This window comes from Aethalodelphis obliquidens, unplaced genomic scaffold, assembly GCF_003676395.1.
Source record: "Aethalodelphis obliquidens isolate GAN/ISIS:26980383/991018 unplaced genomic scaffold, ASM367639v1 scaffold12, whole genome shotgun sequence".
NCBI lineage: Eukaryota > Metazoa > Chordata > Mammalia > Artiodactyla > Delphinidae > Aethalodelphis > Aethalodelphis obliquidens.
Genome location: NW_020837956.1, coordinates 25,105,074 through 25,124,095, shown reverse-complemented (window position 1 = coordinate 25,124,095; position 19,022 = coordinate 25,105,074). Strand labels below are relative to the sequence as shown.

The 19,022-nt window shown below is 37.2% G+C and overlaps 1 protein-coding gene across 11 annotated transcripts in view; it reads right to left on the bottom strand.

Moving 5' to 3' along the window:
* The window catches only part of ITSN2 (intersectin 2), a 160,826-nt gene that overhangs the window by 42,652 nt on the left and 99,152 nt on the right, over positions 1-19,022 (bottom strand). For all 11 annotated transcript variants that reach the window (XM_027113696.1, XM_027113702.1, XM_027113694.1 and 8 more), the window contains 4 exons: positions 17,107-17,171; positions 14,693-14,859; positions 1,151-1,196; positions 949-1,070 (listed from right to left, as the gene is read on the bottom strand). In XM_027113696.1, coding sequence (XP_026969497.1) covers positions 949-1,070; positions 1,151-1,196; positions 14,693-14,859; positions 17,107-17,171 — 400 coding nt within the window. The remainder of the gene's footprint in view (positions 1-948; positions 1,071-1,150; positions 1,197-14,692; positions 14,860-17,106; positions 17,172-19,022) is intronic.

Here is a 19,022-nt window from a genome sequence, read left to right as displayed (position 1 = left end):
TATTTGGAGATCTTTCAGGCTCAAATTTCTCTGCATATTTCACACAAATAATATTTATAAACTAAAAAAACCTTTCTAATGTTCTCCTAGTAAGTTCAAGTCAACACTTAATGACATAGCTCACAGTAAATACCTCTTGGGGCTTTGCTAATAATTAATCCAAAATTTGTGGAAAGCCACATCTCCCACTTAGTTGGGTCAATCTTCAAAGCAAATCAGAAGGTGAAATTTCAGGGGGTTAGTCAAGAAGATACTGAATTTTCAACCTCCACTTTTCTTTAGAAACTGTAAGACCTTGATTTGCAAGAATGACGCTAAATTAATCCTCCATATTACAATCATGTATCAATTTCACGTAAAAATCCAGCTCTTACACCTGTCATCATCTTTTAATCCTAAAATGCTTTTTAGTTTTAACTAGTAAGGAAATTTTAGGAGTGAAAAAAGAACTCCTCTTTCTGTATCAAAACATGCAATTACTATCTCCGTTAACATTTTATGAAAAAACCAGGCTCATTCACTCCTGCAGCTCCTTTCCTTGCACTGCTGTTTCAAAAACGTAAGACTGTGGGGGTGGGGGGGACTGTCCAGTGAATAGTATTTTCTTAGCGCTCAGTCTGGAAGTTATGCCGCAAGCCTGGGGTTATCCCAGGCAAAGATGATGTTAAGCTTTCCTTTAAGAAGGTGTCCTGTGGTTTATTAAAACAGCTATTATTGGAAAACAATTATGTCTTTAGGGAAATTACCCTTCATATTGTTACTTGTAACATCAACTGTGCTAAAAATAAACAGGCAAAAGAGAGAAACATAAGATATTAAAATGGTAATAATGACTACCTCCAAGTGGTATGATTATAGGTGATCTAAAATTTTTATTAACCTCATTTTTCTAATGAGCATGCATTACTTTTATAATAAAATTAATAAACGTTATTTAAAGGTTATTACCTGTAACTCCCCTTGCCACCAGCCACTTGTATTTTTCTTTAGAATTAATATTAACTGTCCTGGTGCAAGGCTAAGCTGTTCAGAACCAGAAGCCACATATGCTGAAGTTACTTGAGCAATCTCTGAAAAGAAGAAAAATAAGAAACTGAATTCAAGACTACTAAACACTTTAGTAGTTTTTCAGCTTCATTATTATACATACCAGGTTTCTTGTTTGATGTTCCAGATTTGCTAGCACTCCCAAAATCCTGTAAGGAAAAGATATACTGTTTTATCATTTTCCAACAATCTAGATGTAAAAGTACAAAGGCTATTAGGAACTAGAGATTTCTAATTCCCAGGGTCCTTGTTTCTTTCAAGTAAGAGCAAAATAATGATTAACCTACATTAATCAAATAAATTAAGAATCCAACACTTATGGGGAGATCTGGTTCTGACAGAATACATTATATACAAGTAGCTGATGCTGGCATCCACTGACTCAACAGGAATAGCTCATATTCTGAATCTTTCCTGAATATTAAACATAAACACAAATACATTTCATGTATCAATGTGGTTAGAATCAGTGTCTACCACATAAAACAGATGTGCTCTGGGTATGTTAAGGCATATGTGAGTTTAGCTCCTGCTGCACACAAGGTAATGATAATTTAAATTTTTTGCCACGTTCCTCCTGAACTTGACCTAAGAACAAAAAACGCATGATACCCCAGCAACTATGACCTGTTTGACTTTATAGGATGAGCAAGACGAGGGAAGCAGTTAAATTTCCTTTTCTCTTAGTGGACACAACTGTAGTAAAAGCACCCAAGCAGAGTTGATGGTAGTCAACAGCTAACATTTCTTGAGTACTTACTATGTAACAGGCAGTGTTGCAAGAATTTTACATATATTCACTTAGTTAATTTTTGCAATAACACTATTAAGTAATTATGATTATCCCCATGTTACAGAGAAGGAAAGTGAAACACAGAAAGGTGAATGAAATAACTTATCCAAGGTCACCTAGCCTCTAAGTGGCAGAGCCAGAAGCCAACCTAAGCAGTCTCAGTGGTTCTCAATGTGTGGTTTGTGGATTCCTGGGGGCAGTCCTTCCAGCCCCTTTCAGGGGTCTGGAAGATAAAAACTACTTTCATAACAGTACTAGGACATTATTATTTGCCTCTTTTGCTGTACTGACATTTACACTGGTGGGTAAAATTGCTGATGTCTTAGCACAAATCACAGCAGTGGTGCCAAATAATACTAGTAGTCGTAATACTCTTCACAGCCACATGCTCACAGGAAAACAAGGCCAGTTTCACTTAAGCATGTCCTTGATCAAGCAGTAAAAAGTTTACTGAATCCTAATCCTCAGGTACACATCTTTTCAAGAGTCTGGGTGACGAAATGAAGTGTGCCCAAAGCACTTCTGCTGCATACTGAAGTACAAGGGTTGTCTCACGGAAAAGCCTTAGGTGATTAAATTGTGTCAACTAGATTTTTCATGGAACAGCGTTTTTATGTGAAAAAATGACTAATGACAAATTATTCAGACTTGAGATTTAGCAGACATTTGCTCAAAGATGGATGAAGTAAATCTGTCCCTTCAAGTTAAAGAGCTGACAGGATTTCTGCCAACAATAAAACTCAAGCTTTCAAGGGAAAACTGGTATCTACCACCATGAGCTTGACCACTTCAAAGTACTTAAGGACGTTCCTATGTTAACAAATGTGATTTACTTTTTAGTGAAGTATGGTTGATTTACAATGTTGTGTTCATTCCTGTTGTACAGCAAAGTGATTCAGTTATACATATATATTCTTTTTTTAACATTTTTTCCATTATGGTTTATCATAGGATTTTTAAAAAATTAATTAATTTTATTTATTTATTTGGCTGCGTTGGGTCTTCCTTGCTGTGCGCAGGCTTTCTGTAGTGGCGGCAAGTGGGGCTACTCTTTGTCTAGGCGCGCGGGCTTCAGTAGTTGTGGCTCTCAGGCTCTAGAGCACAGGCTTAGTAGTTGTGGTGCACGGGCTTAGTTGCTCCGTGGCATGTGGGATCTTCCCGGACCAGGGCTCGAACCCGTGTCCCCTGCATTGGCAGGTGGATTCTTAACCACTGTGCCACCAGGGAAGTCCCTATCATAGGATATTGAATACAGTTCCCTGTGCTATACAGTAGGACCTTGTTATGTATCTACTCTATATACAGTGGCTTACATCTGCTAACCCCGACCTCCTAACTCCATCCCTCCTGCAACCCCCTCCCCTTTGGCAACCACAAGTCTGTTCTCTATGTCTGTGAGTCTGTTTCTGTTTCATAGATAGGTTCATTTGTGTTACATTTTAGATTCCACATATAAATGATACCATATGGTATTTATCTTTCTCTTTCTGACTTACTTCACTTAGTATGATAATCTCTAGTTGCATCCATGTTGCTGCAAATGGCATTACTCCATTCTTTTTTATGACTGAGTAGAATTCCATTCCATACATACATACATACATATATATATATATATATATATATGTATATATGCCACATATTTTTATCCATTCATCTGCTGATGGACATTTAGGTTGCTGCCATGTCTTACCCATTGTGAACAGTGCTGCTATGAACACAAGGGTGCATGTATCTTTTTTCTTTTAATTTTTATTGGAGTATAGTTGATTTACAATGTTGTGTTAGTTTCTGCTGTACAGCAAAGTGAATCAGTTACACATATACATACATCTTTTTTTTTTTACATTCTTTTCCCATATAGGTCATTACAGAGTATTGAGTAGAGTCCCCTGTTCCCAGGAGGTCCTTATTAGTTGTCTATTTTATATATAGTAGTGTGTATATGTCAATCCCAATCTCCCAATTTATCCCTCCCCCTGCATGTATCTTTTTGAATTATAGTTTTGTCTGGATATATGCCCAGGAATGGGGTTGCAGGATCATATGGTAATTCGATTTTTAGTTTTCTGAGGAACCTCCCCATACTGTTCTCCATAGTGGCTGAATCAATTTACATTCCCACCAACAGTGTAGGAGGGTTCCATTTTCTCCACAACCTCTTCAGAATTTGTTACCTGTAGACTTTTTAATGATGGCCATTCTGACCAGTGTAAAGTGGTACTTCATTGCAGTTTTGATTTGCAATTCTTTAATAATTAGCAATGCTGAGCATGTTTTCATGTGCGTATTGGCCATCTGTATTTCTTCTTTGGAGAAATGTCTATTTAAGTCTTCTCCCCATTTTCTGATTGTTTGTTTTTTGTTGTTGTTGAGTTGTATGAGCTGTTTGTATATATTGGAAATTAAGCCCTTTTCTGTTGAACTGTTTGCAAATATTTTCTGCCATTCTGTAGGTTGTCTTTTCATTTTGTTTATGGTTTCCCTTGCTGTGCAAAAGTCTGTAAGGTGGATTAGGTCCCATTTGTTTATTTTTGTTTTTATCTTTATTGCTTTGGGAGACTGACCTAAGAAAATATTGGTATGATTAATGTCAGAGAATGTTTTGCCTGTGATCTCTTCAAGGAGTTTTACGGTGCCATGTCTTATGTTTCAGTCTTTCAGCCACAAATGTGATTTTCTTAATATTATATGATGAAATGTAGCAATATGGGGAATATTTGCATAATTCAGTGATTCAATATTTCCCAAATGACCAATGAATGGTGTTACCGTATTCAGTGTGCAAAACAGACTGGTGAATTTAATGTTACAGTAAGAAATGTTCACTGATATGGCTTCAGATTCCATGTTGCAACAACCAACCTACAACCAACCTACAACAATCTAGTTCTCAAGTTTTGATGTAGTACTATCAAAGAAGAGTATCTGCAGATATCTGCAAATGTTATTAACACATTTCTGTTTCCTCTCATATATGCGTGAGGGTGAATTTTCTTCATATACTTCAACCAAAAGAATATACCATTCTTTTCACTAAACTTTTTTGGTGAGGGAGGAATACATAGTTGTTTTTCATTAAAAGCATGTTATTTGGGGCTTCCCTGATGGTGCAGTGGATAAGAATCTGCCTGCCAATGCAGGGGACGTGGGTTTGATCTCTAGTCCAGGAAGATCCCACATGCCTCGGAGCAACTAAGCCCGTGCACCACAACTATTGAGCCTGCACTCGAGAGCCCATGAGCCACAACAACTGAAGTCCGTGTGCCTAGGGCCTGTGCTCTGCAACAAGAGAAGCCACCACAATGAGAAGACCACACACCGCAAATGAAGAGTAGCCCCCACTCACCGCAACTAGAGAAAGCCCACGTGCAGCAACGAAGACCCAACACAGCCAAAAATAAATAAATAAATAAAATAAAGACAATCCTGCAGGCTGTGGAACAAAAAACCACATTCACAGAAAGATAGACAAGATGAAAACGCAGAGGGCTATATACCAGATGAAGGAGCAAGATAAAACCCTAGAAAAACAACTAAATGAAGTGGAGATAGGCAACTTTCCAGAAAAAGAATTCAGAATAATGATAGTGAAGATGATCCAGGACCTCAGAAAAAGAATGGAGGCAAAGATCGAGAAGATGCAAGAAATGTTTAACAAAGACCTAGGAGAATTAAAGAACAAACAAACAGGGATGAACAATACAATAACTGAAAAGAAAACTACACTAGAAGGAATCAACAGCAGAATAACTGAGGCAGAAGAACGGATAAGTGATCTGGAAGACAGAATGTTGGAATTCACTGCTGCTGAACAGAATAAAGAAAAAAGAATGAAAAGAACTGAAAACAGCCTAAGAGACCTCTGAGACAACACTAAATGCAACAATATTCGCATTATACGGGGCCCAGAAGGAGACGAGAGAGAGAAAGGACCCGAGGAAACATTTGAAGAGATTATAGTCGAAAACTTCCCTAACATGGGAAAGGAAATAGCCACCCAAGTCCAGGAAGCACAGAGAGTCCCATACAGGATAAACCCAAGGCGAAACACTCCGAGACACATAGTAATCAAATTGGCAAAAATTAAAAAAAAAAAAAAAAAAAATTGGCAAAAATTAAAGACAAAGAAAAATTATTGAAAGCAGCAAGGGAAAAACGACAAATAATATACAAGGGAACTCCCATAAGGTTAACAGCTGATTTCTCAGCAGAAACTCTACAAGCTAGAAGGGAGTGGCATGATATACTTAAAGTGATGAAAGGGAAGAACCTACAACCAAGATTACTCTATGCGGCAAGGATCTCATTCAGATTTGATGGAGAAATCAAAAGCTTTACAGACAAGCAAAAGCTAAGAGAATTCAGCACCACCAAACCAGCTCTACAACAAATGCTAAAGGAACTTCTCTAAGTGGGAAACACAACAGAAGAAAAGGACCTACGAAAACAAGCCCAAAACTATTAAGAAAATGGTAACAGGAACATACATATCGATAATTACCTTAAATGTGAACGGATCAAATGCTCCAACCTAAAGACACAGGCTTGCTGAATGGATACAAAAACAAGACGCATATATGTTGTCTACAAGAGACCCACTTCAGACCTAGGGACACATACAGACTGAAAGTGAGGGGATGGAAAAAGATATTTCATGCAAATGGAAATCAATTAAGCTGGAATAGCAATCCTCCTATCAGGTAAAATAGACTTTAAAATAAAGAATGTTACAAGAGACAAGGAAGGACACTACATAATGATGAAGGGATCAATCCAAGGAGAAGATATAACAATTATAAATACATATGCACCCAACATAGGAGCACCTCAATACATAAGGCAACTGCTAACAGCTATAAAAGAGGAAATCGACAGTAACACAGCAATAGTGGGGGACTTCAACACCTCACTTACACCAATGGACAGATCATCCAAACAGAAAATTAATAAGGGAACACAAGCTTTAAATGACACAATAGACCAGATAGATTTAATTGATATTTACAGGACATTCCATCCAAAAACAGCAGATTACACTTTCTTCTCAAGTGCACATAGAACATTCTCCAGGACAGATCACATCTTGGGTCACAAATCAAGCCTCAGTAAATTTAAGAAAATTGAAATCATATCAAGCATCTTTTCTGACCACAACGCTATGAGATTAGAAATCAATTACAGGGGAAAAAAACGTAAAAAACACAAACACATGGAGGCTAAACACTACGTTACTAAATAACCAAGAGATCACTGAAGAAATCAAAGAGGAAATCAAAAAATACCTAGAGACAAATGACAACGAAAACACGATGATCCAAAACCTATGGGATGGCAGCCGCATAGCACAGGGAGATCAGCTCGGTGCTTTGTGACTGCCTGGAGGGGGGGGATAGGGAGGGTGGGAGGGAGGGAGATGCAAGAGGGAAGAGATATGAGAACATATGTATATGCATAACTGATTCACTTTGTTATAAAGCAGAAACTAACACACCATTGTAAAGCAATTATACTCCAATAAAGATGTAAAAAAACCACAAAAAAGAAAACCTATGGGATGCAGCAAAAGCAGTTCTAAGAGGGAAGTTTATAACTATACAATCCTACCTCAAGAAACAAGAAAAATCTCAAATAAACAATCTAACCTTACACCTAAAGGAACTAGAGAAAGAAGAAGAAACAAAACCCAAAGTTAGCGGAAGGAAAGAAATCATAAAGATCAGAGCAGAAATAAATGAAATAGCAACAAAGAAAACAATAGCAAAGATCAATAAAACTAAAAGCTGGTTCTTTCAGAAGATAAACAAAATTGATAAACCATTAGCCAGACCCATCAGTAAAAGAGGGAGAGGACTCAAATCAATAAAATTAGAAATGAAAAAGGAGAAGTTACAACAGACACTGCAGAAATACAAAGTATGCCAATAAAATGGACAATCTGGAAGAAATGGACAAATTCTTAGAAAGGTACAACCTTTCAAGACTGAACCAGGAAGAAATAGAAAATATGAACAGACCAATCACAAGTAACAAAATTGAAACTGTGATTAAAAATCTTCCAACAAACAGAAGTCCAGGACCAGATGGCTTTACAAGTTAATTCTATCAAACATTTAGAGAAGAGCTAACACCCAACCTTCTCAAACTCTTCCAAAAAACTGCGGAGGAAGGAACACTCCCAAACTCATTATGTGAGGCCACCATCACCCTGATACAAAAACCAGACAAAAATACTACAAAAAAAGAAAATTACAGACCAAGATCACTCATGAATATAGATGCAAAAATCCTCCACAAAATACTAGTAAACAGAATCCAACAACACATTAAAAGGATCATACACCATGATCAAGTGGGATTTATCCCAGGGATGCAAGGATTCTTCAATATATGCAAATCAATCAATGTGATACACCATATTAACAAACTGAAGAAGAAAAACCGTATGATCATCTCAATAGATGCAGAAAAAGCTTCTGACAAAATTCAACACCCATTTATGATAGAAAACTCTCCAGAAAGTGGGCATAAAGGGAACCTACCTCAACATAATAAAGGCCATATATGACAAACCCACAGCAAACGTCATTCTTAATGGTGAAAAACTGAAAGCATTTCCTCTAAGATCAGGAACAAGACAAGGATGTCCACTCTCACCACTATTATTCAACACAGTTTTGGACACGGCAATCAGAGAAGAAAAAGAAATAAAGGGAATACAAATTGGAAAAGAAGATGTAAAACTGACTGTTTGCAGATGACATGATACTATACATAGAGAATCCTAAAGATGCCACCAGAAAACTACTAGAGCTAATCAATGAATCTGGTAAAGTTGCAGGATACACAATTAATGAATAGAAATCTCTTGCATTCCTATATACTAATGATGAAAAATCTGGAAGAGAAATTAAGGAAACACTCCCATTTACCACTGCAACAAAAAGAATAAAATACCCAGGAATAAACCTACCTAGGGAGACAAAAGACCTGTATGCAGAAAACTATAAGACACTGAGGAAAGAAATTAAAGATGATACAAACAGATGGAGAGATATACCATGTTCTTGGATTGTAAGAATCAATATTGTGAAAATGACTATACTACCCAAAGCAATCTACAGATTCAATGCAATCCCTATCAAATTACCAATGGCATTTTTTACAGAAATAGAACAAAAAATCTTAAAATTTGTATGGAGACACAAAGACCCCGAAAAGCCAAAGCAGTCTTGAGGGAAAAAAGCAGAGCTGGAGGAATCAGACTCCCTGACTTCAGACTATACTACAAAGCTATAGTAATCAAGACAATATGGTACTGGCACAAAAACAGAAATATAGATCAATGGAGCAGGATAGAAAGCCCAGAGACAAACCCACGCATGTATGGTCAACTAATCTATGACAAAGGAGGCAAGGATATACAATGGAGAAAAGACAGTCTCTTCAATAAGTAGTACTGGGAAAACTGGACAACTACATGTAAATGAATGAAATTAGAACACTCCCTAACATCACACACAAAAATAAACTCAAAATGGATTAGAGACCTAAATGTAAGACTGGACATTATAAAACTCTTAGAGGAAAACATAGGAGTAACACTCTTTGACATCAATCATAGCAAGATCTTTTTTGATCCACCTCCTAGAGTAATGGAAATAAAAACAAAAATAAACAAATGGGACCTAATGAAACTTCAAAGTTTTTGCACAGCAAAGGAAATCATAAACAAGATGAAAGGACAACCCTTAGAATGGGAGAAAATATTTGCAAACGAATCAACAGACAAAGGATTAACCTCCAAAATATATAAACAGCTCACGCAGCTCAATACTAAAAAAGCAACAACCCAATCCAAAAATGGCCAGAAGACCTAAATAGACATTTCTCCAAAGAAGACATACAGATGGCCAAGAGGCATGTGAAAAGCTGCTCAACCTCACTGATTATTAGAGAAATGCAAATCAAAACTACAATGAGGTAATACCTCACACCAGTTAGAATGGGCATCATCAGAAAATCTACAAACAGCAAATGCTGGAGAGGGTGTGGAGAAAAGGGAACCCTCTTGCACTGTTGGTGGGAATGTAAACTGATACAGCCACTATGGAGAACAGTATGGAGGTTCCTTAAGCAACTAAAAACAGAATTACCATATGATCCAGCAATCCCACTACTGGGCATATACTCTGAGAAAACCATAATTCAAAAAGACACATGCATCCCAATGTTCATTGCAGCTCTATTTACAATACCCAGGTCATGGAAGCAACCTACATGCCCATCAACAGATGAATGGATAAAGAAGATGTGGTACATATATACAATGGATTACTCAGCCATAAAAAGGAACGAAATTGGGTTATTTGTTGAGACATGGATGGATCTAGAGACTGTCAAACAGAGTGAAGTAAGTCAGAAAGAGAAAAACAAATATCATATATTAATGCATATATGTGGAACTTAGAAAAATGGTACAGATGAACCAGTGTTCAGGGCAGAAATAGAGACACAGATGTAGAGAACAAACGTATGGACAACAAGGGGGGCAAGTGGTGGTGGTATGATGAATTAGGAGATTGGGATTGACATGTATACACTAATATGTATAAAATGGATAACTAATAAGAACCTGCTTATTATTTATATTTATTTATAAAAATAATAAATAAAATTCAAAAAAAAAAAAAAAAAAAAAGACCAGCAGCCAAGGAGGAAAGAAAAGGATTCTAAGACTGTCAATTCATTAGATTAAATTACGGTGTTCAAGTCAGTAAGCAAGGGGTTTGGGAGGCTCTAGGATTTTTGTTTTGTGATGTTTTAAAGTTTTTAATATCTTCAGAGCTGAGTTACGAATTTGGTCAATCAATGACAAACCTATAGAACATCTATGATTTCAAGTTATTAAAATGAAAAAGACTCAAGCCCAAGGAATATTACATAAGGGAATATTTTGGCTAAGACAATCAGGACTTGAGTAATATCTTCCTCTGTTTCTCAAGAATAACAAAATCTACCTTCTGGTTTTGGATGCAGTGTTTTAATTGTAGTCTACATCATTAATATAAGGATGTTAGAAGGGGAAAAATGGTCTTTTTTTGGGGGGGTAGTAATTTTGCTGGAGTGAGCTGAATAAATAGCAATAACTCTTTAGGGAATTTTTAAGAAAAAGGAAATTTTCATGATCAAATTCTGAACTAAGAAAGCAATGTAAGGTACTTTATTCTAAATTAGCACTTTACAATAAGGTAAGCACAAAAGCAAGGATTTTATATTGTTTTCCTAGCTGCAGAAGATTCTATTCAATTCCATGAAATACTAAGGAACAAAGGACTAGTATAACAGAGTGCCTACTACGTGGTAGGCACTGTATAGTAACTTACAGGGCATGTAATCCTCAATGAGGTACTACTATCCTCATTTTTCAAATGAGAAAACTGTGGTTCAGAGAAGTGAAGCAACTTGTCTGAGATAAAATCCAGATCTGTCTTAATCCAAGGCATGCAATCATCCCACCTCCCCACTGTGACCCCAGGGAGTTAGCTAGTGTCTGATGATGGATATGACACTCAAAAACATATAACCAAATTAATGCTATAAATGCCTTTAGAGATACATATCTTGGTACTTAAAGGAGAGAAAGAGAGAGCGATCTCACAGAGCAGGAAATGACAAGTTCAGGCTTAGCCTTCTCAGTAGAGAACAGTCTGGAATTCCTTGGCACAGCAGAGTGGCAACCACGCAACCAGAACCCTTCAGCGCTGCCTCGGAGCCCTCAGAGACCAGTAGAGACACATCCCATCAGGACACGGGAGCTAGTTGAGTGTCCCTGAGAAAAGGCTAGGCCCAGCACATTTCCGGCTTCTGCTACGCACACCTGCTTGCTCTGCCTCTTGCCTGGCTCGCCGGCTGCAGCCATCTTATTCACTTGCTACCTTTTCTCTAATGCTGCCACTCAGGGTTTTTCTCAGTTCCTCCAAGCTCTCTCTCCCTCTCCTCCCACCTTAGGGCTATTGCATATGCATCTACCTGCAATGTACTCCAGTCTATCAGGATTTTTAGATGGAATCATCAGAAACCGACTCTGGCTGATTTAAGCCTAAGAGAAATGGAGTGTATTGGGTGGCTCACAGAATTTCCAGGAAGGCTGCAATACGAGGTCTGGAGATTAGGAAGAGACAAAGCAAAGCTGGACAAACAGAACTTCAGGCAAAATCACACCCAGAACCAGCCTGAAGAGGGCTCTGTTGCCTTTGCCTCTGAATGCAATGCTCCCTTAGACAAGGATATCCTGGAATCACTGCTCCAAAAACTGAATGTTGCTACCACACTCATTGCCACCAAAAGAAATTCTCAGCTATGCTTTTTGGTATCACTAGTTCCTGATTCACTGCCTTGGACAGATGACTCTGACCAAGCCTGGGTCATGTTCCCACACTCTAACTGCAAGGAAGGCTAGGAAAGTGAGTAGGTGGGCTTTGGAGAAGCCTGCCCCTTACCAAGACTCACACCGTGGGAAGGAATTCAGGAAAGGAATTCAGATGCTAAACAGCCAAGAAGTTCCACCCCTCGCTTCTTCCCCTGCTTTGCCTTTTCAAGACTGGCCTCCTTACAGTTCAGGTCTTTGTTGAACCAGCTCCTCAGAGGCCTTCCCTTGACCACCTCATCTTAAAAGATCTTCAGTCTGTTGTTACCTGCACCATGTTTGTTCCTTCACTGTACTTATCACAGTTGATCATCATTTATTTGGACTGTATCTTTCATGAGTACCTTGACTGCTTTGTTCACCTGTTTCCCAATGCCCCCGACCAAGCCTTACACAGATGCTCTCAGTGAACAGCTGTTGAATGAACGAGTAAGGGCATGAATACTTAAGAAGGCAGAGACTCTACCTGCTTAATTTTCTCTAGATTCAATGTAGCTTTATGTTAAAGGAGTTTCCACACATTACACTGGGAATTAATCAAATTACTTTATAGGTACAGTCACAGTCTTATTAATTAGTACAATACCATGTTCCATTTTGTATTTCCATTATTATTATAATGGAAATATTATTACTATATTATTACTATTATTACTTGAGTGGTATTGCTTATCTAATTGGCATGCGATCATGCTATGGATTTTCACTAGGCAGTTTCTGCTCATAATTGGCCACTTTTCTTACCTGAACACATAAGAGATTTAAAAACACGTTTGAAAAGGTATATCTTGCTCTCTGTAACAAATCAGGTATAATCTTGTGTGCTATTATATGCCAAGTGTTTTCTTATAGAGAACTTCATAATCAAGATCTAGACGTGGCATTAATGACTAATGACTTCCCGGCTATGTCAGGATCTGAGATCATTAAACCTTTTCAGGAATGCTTCCCCACCATTACGCGGTTAAGTCCCTTAATGGTGCCTTAATTGGGGCTTTTATCGACTGCAGCAGCTCAGTAAATGTTTTTAATTCATCATTAGCTTTACAGTAATGAGTGTAGCCACTCAGTCGCCACTTCCAGCAAGCTGGCTCCTGGCTCCATGCCCCTGGACCTTAAACATGACTCTGGTCTAGTACTTCTCCACCACAAGAATCTGAGACCCTGACGTCTAGAGTCTTATAGATCTTTGCATATTCCAGAATGTTCAACAGAGGCTTGGACACATGTTAATTATTACTCTGTTGAATGTTGGCTACATGAGTTCAGTGGCTATTTTAAAGTCTCTTTTAAATGTGTCTGCGTTCTCTCTCCACACGTAATGTAGTGCTTGTAAACACTGTCTATAGAACTGCATCTGGCTCCTTGTCCCACCACCCTGGGAAGTCTAGAGTTTATGCTAAAAGGGCTTATCCCTTCTAAGGGTCCTTATCCCACTCGCAAAACTGTGTACAATATTTTGTGTGTAGGTGAATTTATTCAAGGAGAGGTTGTAATTTTCACCAGCCTCTCTGAGTTAGAAAAGTTTAAGAACTACTGCTCCAGAGGCTTCTAAATCTGAAATTGTCTGTCGGAAGTAGAGGTGGAGAAAAATTCTACCTACGTGCACACTTCCTCTCTCCCTGTATTCCTAAAAGGGGAGAAGTAGTGGTAACAGTAATGATAATAATAGTAATAATAAACGTTCATTGGACACATACAAAAAAATAAATAAAAATAAAATAAAGTGGGATAGGTTCTTAAAATGAGGAAAAAAATATATTTATACATATGTGCTTATGACTTTTATGTGCAAGAGAATATAAATTTTAAAAAAACAGAAAAAAAATTTTAAAAAGCAAGTTATGTCATCATATAATGGGTTTAATTTTGTTATTTCAAAATGAATTAATAAATATTTTTAAAATTTCTGTTTTAATTTCTAATATGGAAAGTATTGCTAGATATAATCCATATATTTTCAGAAACTTTGGAGTCCCTAATAATTTTTAAGAATGTAAAAAGTTCCTGAAACCAAAAAGTCTGAGAACTGCTACACTATATCATACTAGTGGTGGGATGAAACACAGCAGGAACTCAGTGTGTGGGCTGGGTCACATTAATGTCAGAGCCTTAAAGATTTACAGACTTCTTCAAGGCAGTCCCTTGTAAGCCTCCATGAATCCAGACCATTCCCTAACTTCAGTTATCATGAGGCCCAAGCCCTATCTATGGCTCTTGTCCTTGGAATTTCATAGAAATAGTTTTGCCCTTATCTCTCTAACAGGATCCCTATAATAAACTACATTTTACTGAAGCTACCTTAAGTGGCTTCCTTGTAACCAAAGCAGCCTGACCAAAACCATATACATGCATCTGTTTTAAATATGAACCCTGATCAACAGGAACGGAATGCTTCTATTTCTATATCAAAATAACTCTACCTCGTGATCTTTTGGTTTGACGTAATTTGATGGAAAAATTCCAGTTCTATCTCCGATACTTCCTGTCCACCATTCTCCATCTTTCTGGGTCACCAATATTTCTTCACCTTCAGTGAAAGTCAAATCTCCAGGTTCTGCACTTGAATACGGATAAAGTGCAATATACTCTGCAGGAAACAAAGCAAAAAGAAACTAGTTTTGGTTGCAAGATTACAGACGTAAAAAAAAAAAACTGTTGATCTCCAAGATCTTGAGTAATTTTACTGTAAAAGCCCTTGTGACTTAAGGAAACTTAATGTAAAGAGATGTTAAGGTAGAAAATGGAATGAAGTAATTATTTAATAATTTCTTAGAAAAAGATTATGTCTTTGACTGAACATAAAACTTTATCACAGGGTTTCTTTTTTCCCCAACCGTATCGTCATCACCATGATCATCACCATCATCATCATCATGTCACAGAGAATAACCCCAAAACTACAAATAGATAACAGTATCTTTACAGAGAGTCAAGACATGAAAAGTTTTTTTTAACCTTCTTACATATAGTTTAATCTGCTAAATTCTTTTCTCTTTAATTCTTTTACATACAGTTATGGAAATGCCCACTATTCAGCTGACATCAGTACTAGAGGCCAATTTCCATCACAATGGCCCAGCTCCTAGCACAGTGCTTGGCACAGAATAGATGCTCAATAAATATTTGTTCATGAATAACCTTATGGGAAATGTCTAAGTTTTTATACTGGCTTTGTTTTTTTGTTCAGATGATTACTAGTACTTAGAAGAAACAGTCAATGACCAGGTTTTAGAAGTCTCTTTTTCTTTCTTCTAGTACTATTTGTATTTGTTGACATGAAATTTGCTCTGTAGATCATAAACTGGAGATGGCCAGAACCAGTATCCGGAAACTATTTACTATCCACATTCCCATATTATTCAATTTAGCTGACTTAAGAAGATGAAAAATGCTTACAAGGTTAAGGTATGTTGCAACAAGCCAGGTCCTTTCCAAAATGCTCCTCACCACTTTCCTAGGATCATTCCACTGCAGTTATTCCACAGTAAACCTCTGGTTGCAGCCTTGCTGGTGACTCGAGTTCCCTAACCTTTCACAGCTGAGCCCTGGCTCATACCTTTCCCTCTGTCCACCAAGCTTTCTCTTCGTCACTAAGCAAGAATTTACTCATTGTTTAAGATGATTCAACACGGCCACCTCTGTGGATTCACAGGTCCTAACTCAAAATTATGTTTTTGTTCATTCATTATAGAATTTATTACAATTATATGCCTAGCCTTCCCATTTTACTGTGAGCACTTGGGAAACTATTTTATTCATCCGTGTATATTTCAGGCTCTAGCATACAATCTCTAATGTAGTAGATACTGAATAAACTGTTTAATTTACCATTAAGCTGATTTTCTTGAGCAATATAAACAAAATGTACTTAAACTGTTCAACTAATTTTACAGTGAATATATAATTCATTTATAAACCTATAAAACTATTAAATAAAAATATTGTCTGAAATAAGGGTGGACATTTTTCAGCACAATATCAAAATTAAGATACTCAAACAACCCAAAGGGCAATAGAAAAATTCTTTGTAATATTTATGATTAAAGTGTATCTTGATTTCAAATCCTACTTAATGATTTATATGGTACACTGTAATTAAAATGCAATTCAGGGGGCTTCCCTGGTGGTGCAGTGGTTGTGAGTCCGCCTGCCGATGCGGGGGACGTGGGTTTGTGCCCTGGTCCAGGAGGGTCCCGCATGCGGCGGAGCGGCTGGGCCCGTGAGCCATGGCCGCTGGGCCTGTGCGTCCGGAGCCTGTGCTCCGCAACAGGAGAGGCCACAACAGTGAGAGGCCCGTGTACCGCAAAAAAAAAAAAAAAAAGAAAAAAGAAAAGAAAATGCAATTCAGGGAATTCCCTGGCGGTCCAGTGGTTAGGACTCCACACTCTCACTGCTGAGGGCCCGGGTTCAATCCCTGGTCAGGGAACTAAAAATCCCACAAGCCGCGCAGTAAGGCCAAAAACAAACAAACAAACAAATGCAATTCATAAACAACTAAATGTACTGAAATTTCCTTATATTCTAAACATCTATAATCTAGATATATAATAAAAGGAAAACAAAAGACTTCATGCTATCTCATTGCAACACTTATCTATGATCTTATTTATTGAGGCAGTCTATGCTGAATTTTTATAGTACTGATTTTCTAAAAGCGTCAAGTATTTTCAGCTATATACTTTCTATATCCTCAATATTCATGTGAAATAGACCAGGAGCAGGTTTTCCTAACCTCACTTTAACACTGAAGACACAGAAGTAAGGAGAGTAACAACTGTGAGAAGTCAGTAGCTAATTTGACTTCCATCTAATTTATAAATCGCCAAAAGCTCACCTTCTCCCACTGTAGAGGCTGCAGAGGTAGGTTTCTTGTTTACAGCTGCATACAAAGCTTCTGGTCTGCCAAATATACACACAAGCAGATTAAAAAAAATAATAAAATAACAAAAAAAGACATCAACAAGTAAATAAAAAAGGTGATTTGATGAAAACAGGAGGTTTTAGCAGTGCATTCTTTTTAAGGGCTAAAATTAATTGAAATATTGTCTCAGTACACAGGCTAGAAATACCCTCATATGCAAAATCCTAGTGGATTAAGAACTGCCTACTTACAAACGACTTAATTTTTTAAATCTATTGAGGTAATTTCAATATGATTTATAAATAGTTTTTCAAATGTGAGATATTTTGCCTTTCTAAAGTAACTTTTAAAAGACATGAGGCATTGGTAAATGGGCAGTTATTTGGTAAAGCACGCATGGGACTTGGCTTGGTTTAGAGTAAAATAAGGGCAGTATATAAATTTTACTACTTGTTTAGAGCACAGTACATTTAAAAATATGTAAAAATAACAGAACTTTATTTTTACATTTTGGAACATACATAGCTTTTATTTCCAACTTAACCCAGGAAACTGTTTTCAAAAATCTGGAAAACTGTGGCATTTTAAGAACTAGACATCTGTAGAATACATCAGGGCTCCCCAGGACCTGTGAGTAAATTGTATAGTGAAGCAGTTTATAGGTTAACAGAGGGGACCCTTACTACAACTCATGGGCACACTGAATGGACTGCCTTGCTGAATTCTCCATTACCGCAGCATTTCGAGTTGCATGCCTTATCTGTTAGAAAAGATCAGTAATTGAATGAAAAGTTAGAAGAAATGCCCTTTAAGGCATTTAAACTTAATCCCTTTGTGTTTAAGTTTTCCTTCTCTGTAAAATGTCATGGAGTTTAAATAAGATAATTACTATAAAGGGTCTAGCACAGTGCCAGCATACACATCAGCTATGTATTATTGTTGTTCCTGTTATTACACACTCTAAATCTAAAATTCCATGTCAGTCTGAAAAGTAAATTTCTGCATTTGAACTGAAAATTGATGTATAGAACCTTAGCACTGAAAGGATTTTTAAAGATTTTTTAGTTTATTATTTTCATTCAACCAATTAAAAAACTAGAGACCAAGCAGGTTACCCCATACAGTCTGGCAAAAATAGCAGAATCAGAACTCAAGGCTCTTGATTTCCAAAGACCCCGTTCCTTTTCAATAAATCATTTTGCTTTTCTATTTAGATCAATTTCCATATAAAACACAAATGATAATTACCCACAGCTATATTAGAGTACTTATTTGTTTGTATTAAAGAAGTTTGATGACCTGACTCCCTTACAGACTGGGAAACAAAGGCCAGAGACCTTATCTGGTTTTGTTTTTTGTTCATGCAAAAGTTCATTCATTTGATTGTCCTTTCATTCGCTTCTCTCCTCATTTACTAAGTAAATATGATTGAGCAGCTACTATGCATTAAGATCACACTAGGTATGGAAAAACTGAAAAATGAACAAAAAAGACGTGAATCCCACCCTCTGGAGTTTATGACCTAATAAGGGATATAGGTAAGAAAGTAAATAACTACAACACAGTGTGTCATGAGCCGTAAGAAACGTAATGTTCAGGGAACTCTGGAGGCCCAGAGATGGGAACGCCTCACTCTGGCAAAGGCGAGGCCCTCGGTATTGATTTGTCTAAATATTGACAATTTACAGTAAATAATAAGGGAGAAACCTCCAAAGGAAATGAAAAATAACTTCTCTAACTGACCTGATGTTAGTACAAAGAAAGCAACAGAACTAAAATCTTAAGCACTTTGAAAACTTTAGGAATCTGAAATAACTAGAATAAAAGATGTTCAAAAATTGGAACAAATCATCTGAGGTATGATTTTTTTCACTCTAGGAATCACCCTT